The sequence below is a fragment of the Aptenodytes patagonicus genome, chromosome Z, assembly GCF_965638725.1.
Source record: "Aptenodytes patagonicus chromosome Z, bAptPat1.pri.cur, whole genome shotgun sequence".
NCBI lineage: Eukaryota > Metazoa > Chordata > Aves > Sphenisciformes > Spheniscidae > Aptenodytes > Aptenodytes patagonicus.
In genome coordinates this window covers 36,920,027-36,937,664 of record NC_134982.1, presented here as the reverse complement: position 1 = coordinate 36,937,664, position 17,638 = coordinate 36,920,027, and the positions used below count along the sequence as shown (strand labels likewise).

General features: G+C 37.0%; 1 protein-coding gene across 9 annotated transcripts in view; it reads right to left on the bottom strand.

The window, feature by feature from the left end:
- The window catches only part of CCDC171 (coiled-coil domain containing 171), a 158,856-nt gene that overhangs the window by 126,536 nt on the left and 14,682 nt on the right, over window positions 1-17,638 (bottom strand). For all 9 annotated transcript variants that reach the window (XM_076362130.1, XM_076362136.1, XM_076362134.1 and 6 more), the window contains exons 6-8: window positions 14,818-14,964; window positions 3,636-3,728; window positions 2,144-2,304 (exon numbers count right to left, since the gene is read on the bottom strand). In XM_076362130.1, coding sequence (XP_076218245.1) covers window positions 2,144-2,304; window positions 3,636-3,728; window positions 14,818-14,964 — 401 coding nt within the window. The remainder of the gene's footprint in view (window positions 1-2,143; window positions 2,305-3,635; window positions 3,729-14,817; window positions 14,965-17,638) is intronic.

Here is a 17,638-nt window from a genome sequence, read left to right as displayed (position 1 = left end):
CCGAACAAGGCTGTTTTGAACACAAAGGAGCTTTTTTAAAAACAAAACACCAAAAACCAAATAAAATGGCAAATCAATGGTACAGGCCTTCTCCAGTGCAAGGAAAGGCAAAGAACTTGGCATTAGTTTAGTGCCATGTATATCGCTGTCATAGAACTCATGCTCAAAGCAAAAACAACTAGGCAGGATGAGACTACAGTTTAATTAACTGATGTTATTTTAGGACCATAGAGAATCTTGAAATATACTTATTAAATTTCCCAGCTGTGAAGACTGCAGTCTTCCTGAAGCATCACATTAGATTACTATCATAATGTATTTCACACATTTTCACAGATTTTTAACTTAAAAATTATTTCCTTTTCTTTGAGAAAAAAGCTTTTATTTTTCAATATGACTCTGGTTTACCTAAATGCACAATCTTACATTCAAACTTCTTTTGGCCTTATTTTAATGAAGAGCTCTAAGGTGTTTATAATACAGCACAGGTTTCAACTACGTTACTAAAAACATCTCTGTAACCATGCATATAGAAAGACTCTCTCAGGCCCACAAACTTCCTTACTTGTAGGAAAACCAGTTTCTTTTGTTCTCCACTGTTGCTTCTGGCGGCCAAGAAGGCCAATGGCATCCTGGCCTGTATCAGAACTAGTGTGGCCAGGAGGAGTAGGGAAGTGATCGTGCCCCTGTACTCGGCACTGGTGAGGCCGCACCTCGAATACTGTGTTCAGTTTTGGGCCCCTCACTACAAGAAGGACGTTGAGGTGCTGGAGCGTGTCCAGAGAAGGGCAACGAGGCTGGTGAGGGGTCTGGAGAACAAGTCTTACGAGGAGCGGCTGAGGGAACTGGGGTTGTTTAGCCTGCAGAAAAGGAGGCTGAGGGGAGACCTCATCGCTCTCTACAACTCCCTGAAAGGAGGTTGTAGCGAGGTGGGTGTCGGTCTCTTCTCCCAAGTAACAAGCGATAGGACGAGAGGAAATGGCCTCAAGTTGCGCCAGGGGAGGTTTAGATTGGACGTGAGGAAAAATTTCTTTACTGAAAGAGTGGTTCAACATTGGGACAGGCTGCCCAGGGAAGTGGTTGAGTCCCCATCCCTGGAGGTATTTAAAAGACGAGTAGATGAGGCGCTTAGGGACATGGTTTAGTGGGCATGGTGGTGTTGGGTCGATGGTTGGACTCGATCTTAGAGGTCTTTTCCAACCTTAATGATTCTATGATTCTGTGAATAAGTCAACATAAATACCTACGTGTACAGACCCATATAATCCTAGACTGAAAGAGATGCCACCTCTGCCTTTTTCCAACCCATTCTACTAGCTTGAGTCTCTTCCCACACCCCCACTGTGCACCACCCACTTTAAGTCTTCTTAAACCTCCTCTTTCCCTAAACTTCACCTACTACTATCCTTTATTTCACCTACTCCTCAGTTCTCTGTCTTCCAACACTATTCTTCTTCCTGACATTTTCTCACCCCAATATATACTTGATTCAGCCAGGGAAGAAGACTCAGTACTGTGCATCCTGTATCTGCTTGGGGAATATAACAAAGCCGTTCTTCCAAAACCCGTCTGTTACCACAGACACAGCAGACTGTGCTGAGCAGGAAAGGAATCCCAAGTAATTTTGTCCGCTCTCACACACTTCCCCCCCTTTTTTTATTTTTCGTTACCAAGTTAAAACTTTCCAGAATTATTCAAAAGCTGAAAACGAAGATTACCCACCATAAATTATACACAACTTCTAGACAGAAGTCTTAGATTCATCTAGCTCCCTGAAAAGGAATGTTTTCATAACAATGTAAGTGTATACGGAAAAAAAAAATCTGTTATAAACCTGCCACATACGTTTTCCTACACTCCTCCCAAACACTACTGGAGACAGGACCCTATCGTAACTATTATTTTCAACATTCTTGCTTTGGCAAATAATCTATAACAGATTGGTTATTTTCTCTACCTTCCCATAATATGAATGGTTACTGATATGATTAATGGAATCCCAGGTTCTGAACCTTGGCTTGGTTTGGCAAATTGCATCAGATTGTGCTGTTTTCTAGCAACTGAAAACTATAGAGAATGTAAACTATAAGTGGTACTCAAGCTGTCTACTGACATTTTACAATGAATTTAAAAGTTAACTTACACATTGAGTTTTTCCAGGTTCTCTCGGGCATTGTGTTTTTCTCTCTCATATGCATTTTCTACCTCTTTGAACTCTTTCTTGATCATTTCTAAATCTGAAAGAGCTTCTGCTTGGCTGGCTTTTTCCACCTGCAAAGCTCCTTCAAGGTCTCGAATTCTTAACTACAAAGTGATAAGAAAGCAATTAAAGCAAGTTAGGAAAAATTATCATGATCTTTAATGCTGTTTTATGTTCTGTTCTGCTTTACAGGTAACTATATTCTATTAACTCTATACAGAAGTATATACAGAGAAAGCACTGAACCCATGTAAAAATGTATGAATACATACCGTTCAAAACAGAGACAAACAGATATGCTGACCAAAAGCATCTTTTATTCTCCTTTGGTGGTGTCTGGATTTTTCCTTTTTCAGTTATTACTGAAGTTTTCCAGGGGAATTCTATTTTTTAAGTAGACTCATGGAAGTGTAGGATTAACAGTAAAGGCTGCACTTGCACTCAGCACAAAGCACACTTGAAAACCTTACCAGTCATTAACCCATAAAAGATAAGTCTGTAACTTTAAGGAATGTTACCCTCCCAGTTCCTTTGTATGTTGTAAAAGTAGAGAGAGGAAATTAAGAAAACTAAATCTTTCCTTTCTTCTAGTTTAATCATCACTTTAAAAAAATTTAAGTGCCTGTAGATCATAAGAATAAGAAAATAACTGACTGAAGAACGGCAGTACTCATTTTTGTTACTCAGAAAATAAGAAAAAATAAGATACCAAAATTCTTTTTTTTTTTTTTTTGCTTAGTTTTTCAAAAGTCCAGTGTGAAGGGCTTGTTAGTTGGTATGAGATTACTAAGCAATTGTCATTTAGCTTTTTCTCACTTGCTTTTTAAAATAAACCATAATTGCCTTATTGGGTCAAACCCCGTGTAGTACAGTTTAATAATACAAAGATTTAATATTCAAGTATATATACTACATTTTTTTCTTATAATCAATCTTTAGTGATAACTGCAGATATCATAACTTTGTTTGAAGCTGAAATGTACTCTGAATAATTATATTTGGAACTGCAGTTTCAGGATGCATTAAGCTCTCACTCCTAGAGAAGCTGGATGTATGCACTGTATCTCCAAATAGCTCTAAATGCCCATTCAAAAGATACAGGGCAGGATATTTAAACAGTAGTACAGTGTTTAACTATTGTGAAATATTTCCTTTCCCCTCACTGTTTAAAGTGGGAATTCTCAAACTTACAAATGTGACATTTTATTTTATTATTTATTCTAATAACTTTAATTTTCCCTGAAAAGTAGATATTTTTCTATTCTCTCCTTTTATATAATAACTATTACAATTTTGACACCTGTTGCAATAAAACTATTCAGTGTTTTCACTGAAGCAAGTAAAGCGGTCTTAACATTTTTGGAAGATTGTATCTTTACAACTTCATCAACTGTTTTACTGTAAACTTGTACAAAATATTTAACGAAAAGTTTACCTGGATGATCTCTGAATTGAATTTGGATTCCAGATGTGCTGCTCTCTCTGCTTCAATGTTTTCTTCCAGTTTCTTTATTCTCACTGTAGCTGCCTAAAAGTATATTTTGAAGAAATTTAAGTCCAGGGAGATGGTAAACATGACACAAAGCTTCTTCTGTTAATTCAGTATATTAGGACTCCATACACCAACCTGATGTATCTGAACCACTTGTACTTTGGAACTGTGAGAACTCATACCAAGAAATACATATAAAATTAATTTTTACATATCTAGAATATCAAATTATTACTTTCTATTTAGTTAAAGAAATTGATGTAGCATTATGTTATTGCTGCATTTTTTACAATAAAGAAAACTGCAGCTGGAGTTACAAAGCAGAAAGACCAAGTTAAATATTCTACCTATTCCCTTACTATTTGCTTTTGCACCAATGTTGTCACCTGAGGCAACATAACCACACCCTGTACGTCCCAAAATACAACGGGGTATTAATAGAGTATCTACAATTTCAGTGACGAGACAGATGAAGCACAGAGAAGATACAGAATTCCTCAAAAATACATTGGCTTTGGCACCTGATTTCCAATTAAGGTGCCCAGCACAGATTGTTTTGCAGCCCTGGACTAGTCATAGTTTCCCTACATCAAAAATCTGTAAACTCTGCAATGTTTTAAAGCAGTAACCTAGTATTTTTTTACTGCTGTGTTCCTTGACCTGCAAGTATTCTGTTACATTTTTGTCTAGCAATTATCAGGATGTTCATGATCTCTTAACAAATATCCTGACTAGTTTAGTCCGTTACTACATCTCATTACACAGAACACCTGTACATGCATGCATAGTTTAAACAAAATGGGATTCTCTGAATTAAACCGTTGCATCTTTCTTACGCATTTTTACAACATTTAGAAAAGCACAAAAATGCAAATGACTATGCTAAGAATCTACTTGGAAATTTGGATTGCCTACAAGAAGTAGTCTATATTTTTACTAAACTTTTTTTTTTTTTTAAAGTGATCCAAGCTGAAAAAATTTGTTTCAAGTTACAATAAACACAAAAGCAATCACCAGATATGTATGTCCAGATAAAGGCCGGGACACAGAATTTCATCTGGAAAAATACTTTTATCAAAAGCAGTAACTAAAGATCTACTATAATGGAAATTCACATGCAATTTTAACTACACTGTTTTCTATCAGTAAAATCTTTTTACTTTGACTGATAACTGAATTGAAAAGCAAAATTCATCCCAAAATATCTCTTGGCTTCAAGTTAAATCAGGGAGATCAAGAAAAAGAAATTAATATTAAAAAGTCATTTAACATAAGCACATTTAAGGTTACATAAAAACAATTGAAGTTATTGATTTTGGAAAAGTAAAATGAAGTAGCAAGTGTGTGAGACTGCATCTTGATTCTGAACATTTAAAAGAAGAGAGAGAAACATTAACAGATGCTAAAATAAAAGCTCTTGGCAATAAATTTAAACTTTGTATAATCACACAAAAGGAAAGACTTTTGAAACTGATGTCCATGGAAGGCCTACTAAAGGGGAAAGCAGCAACAGCACAGAGCTTACCAAACCTACTCCACAGTTAGGTCTGTCAAAAGGCTTAAACTTTGCCTCTTCCCAGGAGTTTTATCTGCTTAACATACTTAATAAAAAAAATTCACAAATCCTGCACAAACACTCCCACTGTACTTCCATACTGCTAAGATTATTCTCAAAAATAGCTTAATTTAGACTCTTAACATTCATAATACATAAAAAGTATTATTCTTTCTGAACTTCAGTTCCTACTCCCCTTTGCCCTTAATGGAGAATTACCAAACTACCTCCTGCTTCAGTTTGGAAGGACTCCTTAGCATCCTCCAACAGGTCAACATCTGTCAACAGGATGGTTTTACACAAGAATACTGCCAGCCTAGTAAAAGTAGTCAGTGAACAATAAACGTAAGTGATGTGGATTTCATTTCTTTTTTAATAACGTTTAAAAAGTCAGCCTGAAAATAATTCTATTTTAAGTCTGAGGAGAAGAATGAAGGAAACAGTGAGGAAGGTACCTATCACAACATTTAGAGTGGGAAACAGAATTTTTAAAAAATAAAATGAAGAAATAGAAACTTCACTGAGAATATTTCACTGCATACCCTCAAGAGCAAAAATGCTTTTCTGCCTTTGGCTGCTTTGTTCAAGTGTCAACTGTCATAGCAAACACTGACATGGAAAAAGAAAAAAAAGTTACTCTGCAAGTGAAGTTTTTAGGCATAACATACTAATTCACAAGCTCTGTACTGCATTTGACTTCTAAGTCGTATTTTATTTCCTGAGCACCAGGCCAAAGTAGAACTATGCCTTCATCTTGGCCTCTCTTCAGCTGAAACAAGAGATGCAAGACGCTATCAAAATGGTTAACTTATCCTCTCAAATGGAGCCCCCTAGAACTGTTAGATTTCATCCATCCCAAAAAGAAAAATAAAAAAAGAAAGAATAAATAACAGCGTGAGTGAGGGCATCTGCAAGAATGAAAAATTGGAGCAATCACATTCTCCCAAACAGAGCATGTATGTATCAGTTCTTGGCATAGTTCTTTAAAAGTAGACTATCTCCTTGAGCCAACATGATGGACACTAACTGTAAGGACAAGAGACATGGTCCAAAGGAAACACAAACTCCCAGAAATACAGAAATTTCAGTCCTAAGAAAATCCTGGGACAATGAGGGAAGAGAGGCAGGAGCAAGCAGACACCTGTAAGAAGTGCCAACATATCACTCTTGCTGTCTTAAGTAAGAGCAATTCCATTTAAAAACAGAGATGTTTGCAGATGGTTCATTTGCTTGAGTTGTCACAAGTCACTGAAGAATTAACTTGTAGAATTAGCATGCCTACAAAAAGAGAAGCACTGGGAAAACTAGTGTTTCAGCTACAGAAATTCCTGATGATCTCTGGAATGTGAGAAACAGGCTACTAATTGCAAGCAGGACAGAGTATCTAGCCTATTGTAAAAGAGGTATCAACCCTAGGCACTGACCAAAGAAGAGCTAGATGTACCTGACAGGTATTGGATCTCTTTGAATATTTTCCATTGAAGACAGTACACACAGGGAAATTAAATTAGTAACTAGAAATCAAAATATCTGTTTCACAGATAAGTATCATCTTACAGATCATATCCCCATATAAAGACATGAGAAAATTGACTTGTTCAAAACTGGGGTTTCTTCGCAAGGTTAGGAATCTCAGCACCCTATTCTTGCTTTTAAAGCTCATCTTCTTCTAGAATTTGATTCTTTAAAGCTTTGCCTCATACCAGTATTTTGTTACAATTTTGATTTTTAAAACCTTGTTTAAATTAGTTCACTGGACTTTCAGAAAACAAAGACCTAGGGAGAGAAATAAAATGTATTTTCATTCAAGACAAGTCACTGTCAGGGACCTGACAAGAACTGCCACTAACTTCTTGTATTGCTAGAAGCCAAAGAAGAAGAGTGAACTATGTTCTCCTCAAAAGTCTCAGAAGATTACTCAGGTAACCCTTAATCTTAGCTTACCAGTATAAGCAGCTGTCTTACCCAGAAGAGATTCAGATGCTTAAAAGAGCTTGCAGAAAAATTACATATGTAAATTGAGGAAGTCATGTAGATGCTGTCTGTGTCTGGTGGAGCAATGAATATTCTTTTTCCTGGGTTCTATGATTTGATTGCTGAAGCTTATGGTTCATCATATATCTAGCAAATTTAAACAAAGACAGATGCCAGCTAATCAGTGGGAAATTAGCGGAAAAACAAAAACTTCATGAGAGAGATCTAACCAGCCATTAGCACATAAGCCTTCCTAAGCAATGCAGAGTTATTAAATATAAAGAAATTCAGATTTGTTTAGACTGCTCTAAGGAAAAGAATCTTGCAATCGCTGTTTATCTAAGTGCACATCAGCCATAAAAGTTGCACCTGGATTCCAAGCTGAGTCTGAAGTTTTATTTGGGAAGAACACAGCTGCAAAAAAACCCACTATATAGAAAATCTTGTCTATTTTGCTAGCAAAGGCTCAAACAGGCTCTACTGATGCTTATATGCACTTCCTTTCACAGTGAGAAGCTGCATGCTCTACCAGTGAGAATGATCCATTACGCACTCTGTGAGGGAAAGAAAGAAATGTCAGGGATGAGTCTAACCTGTAACACCATACTAACAATTCCAAAAAGAGAAATGGGACGAGGAGAGGAGTTCCATGTTCCTGTCTGACAAACAGAAAGACACTGGTACCGGCACCATGTTAACCAGGCAAACCTCTTTGAATCAGATGAAAGGTCAGAATCAGTACCCTTACTGAACCATATGTGTCCGAAAACTTTACACAATGCCTGTCTAGAAAGAAGAAGCTGTGTGAAAACAAGTTACAGAGAAAGGTTGCAGGCCACAGACATCCAGACCACAGTCTCTCAACTGGGAGTCAAATGAGAATACTTTCTGGTTTAGCTTGGAAAGCTTCTTGTCAGGTCCAAGTCACAGAGATCAATCTCAAGGATGGATCCAAAAAGTGGGTTCTCCAATGGTTACACAGTGTTTGCTTACCCAACATTGAAAACATTGGTTATTCAACAACATTCAGTCACTCGTTACTTCCATGTGCACCTACCAGCATATATGAAGGCATACATCTTAAGTAAGATACCACACACAAACTCATGGAATCTCCAAAGTTTCCTTAGATATTCAAGCTGAGCCAATTTCAGTCTTAATTTAAAGAACAAAGATATCTGGGATCTGTTTCCATGATAGTACAGACAGAATTGTGACTTTTGAGAAACAGCAAATAAAAATGACTAAGAGAACTTCAATGCCAACCTCAGAACTTGTGGGCAACCATGCTATATGTTTACTCTAATCCTTTAAGGTTCAGTCACTTTTTCCAGTGTCCTATTGCATATGAATGCTGATGTGGTTTCTAGGAGACATTTTCTGCATGCTAACAGTTTGCAATACCATTTTCCAAACTGGCCTCTGTGGCTTCCACTTTTCTCAGCTCCTCACACTTGCTCTAAGTACTGCAATATCTGTGAATTCTGGGGCACTCTGTACTGAAAGAGTAATTCAGTATCCTACATTTGTGCAATGCCACAGCCACGAAAATGTCTCATCTTTTGGCATTTGCATTTACATCAAAATACCTTTTATCAGATAAGCAACAAAGAAAACAATAGGAAAAAGAGAAAAGTATATTTACAACAGTTACTAAGTTTAGATACAGTAATAGAAGTCATTTTTCTCTTCTCTGCTTCTATTTAGACCACTTCGGCAAGATTTTTCAGTTTCATTTTATTAACAAGTTGTCAGGATGCTTACACTTCCCCATGGCTGAGGTCCAATTCCTATGTGAAATGCTCAGCCAAGATAAAGTTTTAAGTGAAGAGGACACACATGTATCTCCTATCTGGATCATCATCCATTCACTCTGTTTGTGTGCTTCTGTATTCAGATTAAGATCTTACTTCTTCCTACTTAAAAGCATTTCCCTATGACTCCTAACTCAGATCAGGAGGTCAGGTCTAAACACATCTTTGGAAGATGTGCTGACCACTTCCACCTAGTGTTAGAAATGCTGATGCCTCTTGATCATGGTAAGGTGGAGCCATCTCCTGTCCGGATAATAAACAACCTTTTAGTAACTATAAAGTTACTTAACTACAAACAATTCTTAACCACTGAAGTAAAGATTCTTTCAGCCTGACGGAGTGCTGTCAACCCTCACCATAAACATTTCCTTATATGAAATCTAGAGTAACATGTCTCATTGACAGAGGAGCCATACTTGACCTGCACAACATCAGATAAACAACTACACTGGCATGGGGGCTACAAGATAAGCCATACGCTTGACTTTAGGTTAAAAAAAAGTAAAAACGACTAGGACTGCTAAACTGATACAGTTTGGTTGCCTTTGGATAAAGTCCAAGTCCATTCCAAACTGCAACTAAGTTGCAGTTGGAGAACCCATCTCAACTGCTCTCCCTTTGTACAGTAGCTTACGGGAAAAAACATATCCCTTTTGGTTCTCGTGCTCAGTAGCTGGTAAACCCCTTAACAGTACATGAACTGACACTGTTACTTTATACATGCACACAGACAAGGTTAATGCGTGACCTGTTACTAACTCCTGGTGAGGGCTACATAAGACAGTATTCAAACAACGTCAGTCTGATAGCGAGGTAAGAGCGAACAGCCTTCAAACTAGACTTGAATAATATGATGACATAGGAGATGATAAAGTGGAAGCTCCTCTCAGAGAGAAAGTCCATTATGTCAGTGAGCTTGTCACTGAAGAAACATGAACTTTGGAGCCACCATAGAGACACCATTACAAAAACTGCAGTGCTTAGAGAATACACAAGACAGTTACAGTAGCTAGAATTCCTAGATGCTAGTTGTGCATTGTGGAGAAAATAGAAAGCAGACAATTAAGTAGGGGTAAGCCGTCAAGAAGTGTGTAGTCATAGAAGACAAAAAGTAGTTTAAAGTTTAACCAGTAGCACTGTTAACTGGCTGAGGAATGTGTCCTCTCTCGCACTGCTTGGAGCTTTTTGAAGTCTTTCTTATGAGAATTATAACTTACCTAACACTGCAGTTCATGGTGAAATTAATAAAAACAAGGAGAAAAAAAAGCAGGTCTGCAGATTTGGGGGTTTGGTTTTGTTTTTAGCTGGGACCTAAATTTCATGTTTCACTGACTTAGATACAGTAAGAAATTTAATACACCCGCAGCCTTAAACTATTGCATGCACATATACCTTCTGCAAATACGGAGATGGACCATCACTCAAAGTTTTCTTTGCAGTCATCTCCCCATTATAGCAGCATTACCAAGCTAATAAAGATGACACGTTTAGCAGGACATGAAAAGGTCAATATACTTACAGGCAGGGAATATACTTACAGGGGAGCAGGAAAGGCAACGTGAAAGCTAAGGGAATAGACTTTAAATGGTAACTCAAAGCCTCAGAAATATGGCAACATACTCAGTCTCAGAAATAAAATGGACCAAGTTATGGGACATTTTTCAGGCCTCATGAGAAAGGCTTAAAAACTTTGAGAGACCTTGAGCTCCAGCTTACTAAGAGTTGGCAGCCTCAAACCCATAAAACAACAATAGAAAATCACTACATTTCTGTGAACAAGACAAAGAGTTTGCAATTTATGAACTAATAATTCTGGTTCTCATGGTAAAATCCACATTCCCCTTTCCTCCACTGTTTGTCAAACAGCTTTCCCACCCAGCTTTTTGGCAGCTAGACACATCACAAGAAACGCTATTTTTAAATACAAATTGCTATACATTTCCCAAGAAATCATCTTTCCAGAGCAATGGAGCTAAAGGGTAAAATAAAAAAGACACTGGAAATCCAGGAAACTGATTATCATAAATAGTAGTATCTTGAGTTCAATACAAATACATCACGAATTTGTTTGACTACTGAATCTTAGGTTAAAGAGGCAGAATGATAGTAAGGTTCCTAATCTACATTCTTCTGGTACAGTATGTGTTCCACTTCAGAAGGACTCCATGTCCATGCAATGGTATATCATATTGGCATCACTGCAAACTGGAAAGCTAGCAGGTTAGACACTGTACCAACAGCTATCTTTCAACTGAAGAGTCCACAGAAACTTGCTGTTATTCTTTCTCATCATTTCTGTTTCCAGAAACTAGAAATGTCCTCTTTTAGACCACGTTCAGAATAATGATTAAAGGATAAAACCAGACTAATATTTAAAAAAAAAAAAAAAGGGGGGGGGACTCTTTTCACCTTCCTTTCGTTATAATATAGTCTACTAGATATAATTCTTCATAGGAGTGCCATCGTACAAAAAGAGTCTAAATTTATCATTTCCTTTTATTACTGAAACACAAATATTTTCCCATGGACTTCTCCCTTATGTCCAGCAGAGGGTACTAAAGGAACAGCTTTGTGAACTCCAAAAAAGTTCATCTTCATTGCGCATCAAGAAGTAGTGTATAACAAAAGATTATAAGATTGCTTTTTAATTAGAATTACACTATTCTTCATACAAATCACCTTAAGAAGTTCGCTGCCATCATCAAGACCTTAAGTACACATTTTCTAATCAAATGCCCATTAACACAAGGTACTCTGCATGGAAATTGAAATAAGACATGTCTCCTATGTCCATCTTCCCACAAAAACCAAATTTCAATCTATAAGCTAAAAATTCCACAAAGACAGATAAAGAAATATAGGGCTATTTCATGAAAAAATGTAGACCATTCTGTCTGGGGTCTACTACTTTAAGGCTTCTAGATCTGACTGGAAATCCATCTCAAATACTGACATTAGGCAAAAACAAGAGTTGTATTTAACCACAGCTGGGAGTACAGGACTGGTTATCAGAACTTTATCGATATTTCTGACATGGGTAATTCTTATTCCCGTTCATTGAGGAGTTTTAAATTGACAGCTAGAACACCACAGAACTATGTGAGAGTAATACCAGATGGGCAGAAACACAAGGAGAATTTGGCATATTGGCACACAGTGAAAATTACTGCCCAGGCTTTAGTACCCTTCTTTAATGCCTCTTCCACAATATATGAGAAGAATTTGGCAACTAAGAATGTGATCCACAGAAGGTGCCATGCTAGTGAGGCAGCTGTTAAGGCAAAGAGGAAGAAATTCTATGGACAGCAATGTGTTTGAATCCCAGCAATCTCCAGGCTTCACAGCAGCACTTCCTCCTACTTGGGAATGCAGCATGCCCTTTTAAAAGGGCATAGTCCTTTCTTTCAAACACAATTAGAAGGGAAGATTGTGCTCATTTCCCCTCCTCTATGCAACAAGTCAGTCCTTGAACACTCCCCCATTTCCTCCCCTTACGGCCTCCAAGACCAAAGTTCCAATAACTGAGCTATAGAGGTGAAAAGTAGCTTAGCTGGTCCCTTTGGTTCCACTCTGTTTCAGCATGAAGGACAGATAATACCTCTGGCTTGAATGAGCTCCAGAAGGTAAGAGAGGAAGAGGAATTACAAATTTTTAAATCAAAGAAAGGTTGCAAACTCTGTTAATACTAAACTGTTCCTCTGTATATATTTTTTTGGGGAGAGGATTATGGGTGAGAGCAACTTAAAATAGGTTTTATTAACCTGAATTTTGAACTTCAGAACCCCTGCAGCCTTTCAGCCACAGAAAAGGCAGAACAAATTTTGCTCCACAAACCGCGATGCAGAGTACTGGTACCTTGTCAGATGCAGATGATGCTGTTGTCACAAACTCTGGAGTTTGAGTCCACTATCCAGTATGAAGTCTACAGTAATCAATACTGTCTAATCAGTCTACAGTAATCAATATTGAAAGCTTAAAATATCCAGTGCTTTTGCTTCTTAAAGAATAAAGGTATTTTCAGAGATGCTCATTAGTTAATCTCTCTTTGACTTCAAGTATAGAATGGGTAAAATTATCGTAGGCCCTTTCAGACACTTAGCAATTTACTTTTGAAATGGTAAAGTGAGATGCAAGCTGACTAAAGCATATGCATTGCAGTCTAACTTAGACTTCTTTTTCCATTCACAAGGACTAGTGCTAATTTGCTTAAACTTTCGAATGCAAGAGGTTTCATCACATACTTTCCTTAATCACTGCTTAAATAGCTATACTTACAACAAGTACCACAAGACTGGTTTGTCTATAGTCTGAATATGTTGTTTTCTCAAGACATTATTAAGAGATTCAATAAGTTAAAATAATTTAATAAAAATTAAGCAGCAATGAAAATATCTTAGCTGATTGTGGTTAATAGATAACATTCCCTGATAAAACCATCTCCAAGGCCTAGCAGTTGTACATTTTCAAGGAACTGAGTGCTTCCTTTTCAAATTTACAGACAGTGAGTACACCCAATCAAAATATTTAGAAAGATAAATAATTTGCTGCTTTGCTCCGCCTCCTTTCAGCTCATGATTCCTATGTCAATATATTAAAGGTGATGAAGTCACAAAAAAAGCCCTTGTTCAAGTACTGGGAAACAAAAATCTTTGCTTTTAAAAGGGCTATTGGAACCTCACAATACACAGCACTTTCCAACTGAAGGTAATTCTGCCTGGACCAATATGTGCAGCTCACAATACCTGACAGTAGATTTCCTGTAGATCTCTTTGAGGGCACAAAAGTCTACCTTGTTGGTCAGTAAGTCAGTGTTTTTAGTTGATAAGCTTTGATCTTCCCTGTAGGAATTTTCTTTTGTACTTCATCTTTAACACAGGGCTCTACCTACCTAGCAATCAATGCTTTAAACTTCTTTTGCCTTTAAGGGAAAAATAACAGAGAACAAACACAGCTGAAAACTGTATGTCACTCATTCCTTTAAGTGCTCCGAATATCCTCCAAGTGCCAATTCTTTAAAATTCATTGCAGGAAATACTTAAAGATGGCTTTGGTAGAAAACTTACAACAGGATAAAGAATCATCTGGTCACTATGCTTTTCTGCAGTGACAAATGTTCCACCAAGAAAGTCTTGGTTCAGACTGTACGTGCAGATAACATAGTTACTACAAAGCCTATCAGTGGACAAACAAAATGTTGAAACTTAGGAGAGAACTAGCAGTTTAGTAAAAGAAGCACATTCACAAGATATTAGTCTTAAAGGCTTGAGACTTCGCAGCAACAGGTGTCACTCAACAGATAGGCAAACTAAAACTACCTGTAGCATTTAAGTCTAGATAGCAAGAGGCTGCCATAACACCACTGTGATCTTCCAGTATGCTACTCTCTCTAGCTAGTACAACATCTGGTGACTTTCTCAGCTCCAGTAAATTCTCCATCACAAATTCACTAATTCTCAAAATCTGTTCTTAAGCCGAAAAGATAGGAAGATAGGCAAATTAAGAGGCTAGGGAAAGTGTACAGATTTCCTCAAGTAAAGTTAGCCTTGTTTTCACACTTACATAAACCTTTTCTCATCTGCTGTTCAAACACCAGTCTCAAGTCAGGGACACAGTATAAGTGGCATTCGCCTGTACAGCCTTTTCGGCGAAACAGACGCTCAACATTTTGTTAATCCAGTATGTAGAATTCACAGCCTAACTGGGAGGTTCCATCCCTTAAAAATGAAATTGGTCAGAGTGTCAGCGCTTTTTGAGACTAATAGCAATAATCAAAAAGCCTTACTTCAAGTTCTTTTTTAAGGCGCTCCTCTCGTTCAGCGCTGTATTCAAGCTCATTGGCCTGGCACCTCAGCAGCTCAGTACAGCCATTGTGTTCCACCTCCACATCTTTCATTTTCTTGCGTATATTTTGCAGTGCATTGTTCTGCTCCTAGAAAAAAATAAAGCATTAAGAGATACTTTTACTAAGATAAAGTATTATAGTAAAGAGTTCAAAAGAAGAATACTTTGTGAGTGGAGACTGAATTAGAACAGGTTATTAAAATCTAACACGTGAGCATGTCAACAGAACCATTTACCCAACAGCAGATATGCTCTTCATTCACCACCAGGTAAAATGTGTTGATTCAAAAACCACTATGAACATGACCTTCTGTGGCAATACTAAAATCGGTGCCAATTCCCCACAGGAAATCTTACTCTCTAAAGAGTACAAGACTGCTCTTAAAATCTCTTCTCTCTCCCAGCTCAATGGCAATGATGGAGAGGGAAACAGTTAAGTGCATTTGATTAAATGATACATAGGGACAGAAGTTGTATTTTGTTCTGGTTTTAATTGTTAGAACTTGAAATCAAATCAGACATTTTTAAAAATAGTTACTCCCATAGACTAAATAATCTTCATTTCTGCTATTCTGAGAAAGACTTTCTTCTGTCTAGAAACTGAATTACTTTAAAAAATTTTCTACATGAACTATGAAGTTCTCAGTGGAATAAGATAACCAAGCTGTTCCACACTTCAATTTCTGTGTTCAGAAGTTGAACCAAGTTACAGGCTGAGATAATTACTAAGACTATTGAACTGAGCAGCTTTGTGGAGTCACTGTTACAAAATCTACATTCACACCACACAGGCTCAGAGGAAAGTAGCCAAATAATGAACTCCCAGTAGTCTAGCATATACTTAAGCTGGAGATCCCAGAAGTCTCAAAAAGAGTAGCTTTGGTCTAGCGGACAGGAATAAGCTTTTCCGTAACTAGCATCAGAAACAAGCTATAAATCCAGTGATTTATTTAGAGGACCTTTGGAGACCCAATTTGTTAAAATGACTTTCTGTGCAGAACACCGAAAGATTACAATAAGTCCTCCTATTCGTTTACTCCTATTCAATATCATGGCAAGAGACATTTTGTGAAAATAAACCAGCTGGTCTGCAAATTCTGCTATTACCCTTACATCACATAATCTTGTTCCTAGAAATTACTAATCATAAGGCATCTGCAGAGCAGGGAGGAGGAGGAGGAAAAAATGAATTATTCATATAGAATGATTCTTTGGAAGACTGAGGTCTGACAGAACCATGTTTATACATGAAGATCAAAGAAATACGAGTCTTTTCCAAAGTTTGGAAAACAATTTTTAGAAGTTCCTCCAGATTGAAGGTAGCAAGTTTTGGCCACTCAAACATGACAATAAGGGAATCATGACTCTTCTACAGTGCTAAGTGTTACCAATTAGTAACTGAAAAAATTATGTTTATTTTCTCTCTTCTTTCATGCACAGGCACTATGGCATGATTTCTTGGCATCCTCTGAAAACAAGGAGCATGCATGTGAAACACGTGAAAAAAAATGGGAACCTCAGTAAAAATAGTATGTAATATATATTATATAGTATATACTATTATACTATTTTTATTTTTTATATACTACTATTTCAGAAATAATATACCTGGATATAGAGTAAATTTAAGCTAATCCCCTCAGTTTGCCTGTAATATCAAGCCAATGCACAGGTTTCTTCCCATCAGCATACTAAAAAAATTTAACTATTTTCATAGAAATATACAACTACTCCCACTCTCTCCACACTGGAAAGGTACAGATATTCATCTCTTCAGGTATATCTTCCAGACATTAACAAAAGTGAGCTGGCAAAAGTGCGCATCAAGTAATACATAGTTTCTGCAAAATACTACATCAAGACTTAAAAACATTTTATACTGGAAATGTAGTTAACATTAATCAGTCTAAAATTGACATGAATATATCAAGCTTGTTACACAAGTCAACATGAGTTGCAGGATTTCAGAATTCTTAAAGAAGTCTCCAAACTTTTCAGACTTGGTATGAAACTGTGCAAGACTATCCCAGCAGTCACCTGCACTTAGACGGTTCAAAGAGAAACATACTTCACCATGCAAAAAAACCCCAACAACATATATATATACACACGTATACCTGCATATCATATACACACTTACTATGTATATCTGCTTATGAAAAACATGGCTGATTTTTTTTTTTAAAAAGCATGTATAAACAACACGATTTCACAAGTAGTCTAAGGAAAACCTGAGTGGTTCTGTGAAGGAATATTATATTCTGACTAACCACAAGGTGATGCTATTGCACTTACTATTGAACTCCAACATCTTTTATTATGAAGCAGATGGCATGCTAAGCACACCCAACAGAGCACACTACAAACCTGTTAAAAAGCAGAGAGGATTACTTTCCCTCCATATCTTAGAGACACATTTCAGCAGGTTAAGCTGACTTCATTTCCATGCCTACCTTAGCATTTTCATAGCCAAGTTCAGAATTACAGTTCATGAAGTGCACCTTTTCCAACCAGGATTTGCATACATGCTTAGAATCTCATTTCTATGTACACATTAAGACCAAAATTAAATCCACTTTATCTAGCTTTCATTTCATAAACCAGAATAACTATAAAAGTATTTAAAATACCCCTGTAAATACACAATGCAAAGGACTGGAACACATTTGAAGTCATAATTTATAAACCCAGATCCTTCTGACATTTATCTGCCAAGTTTAAACCAATTAAGCTTTCAAGCAACAACTAAGGCAGTCAAGTCC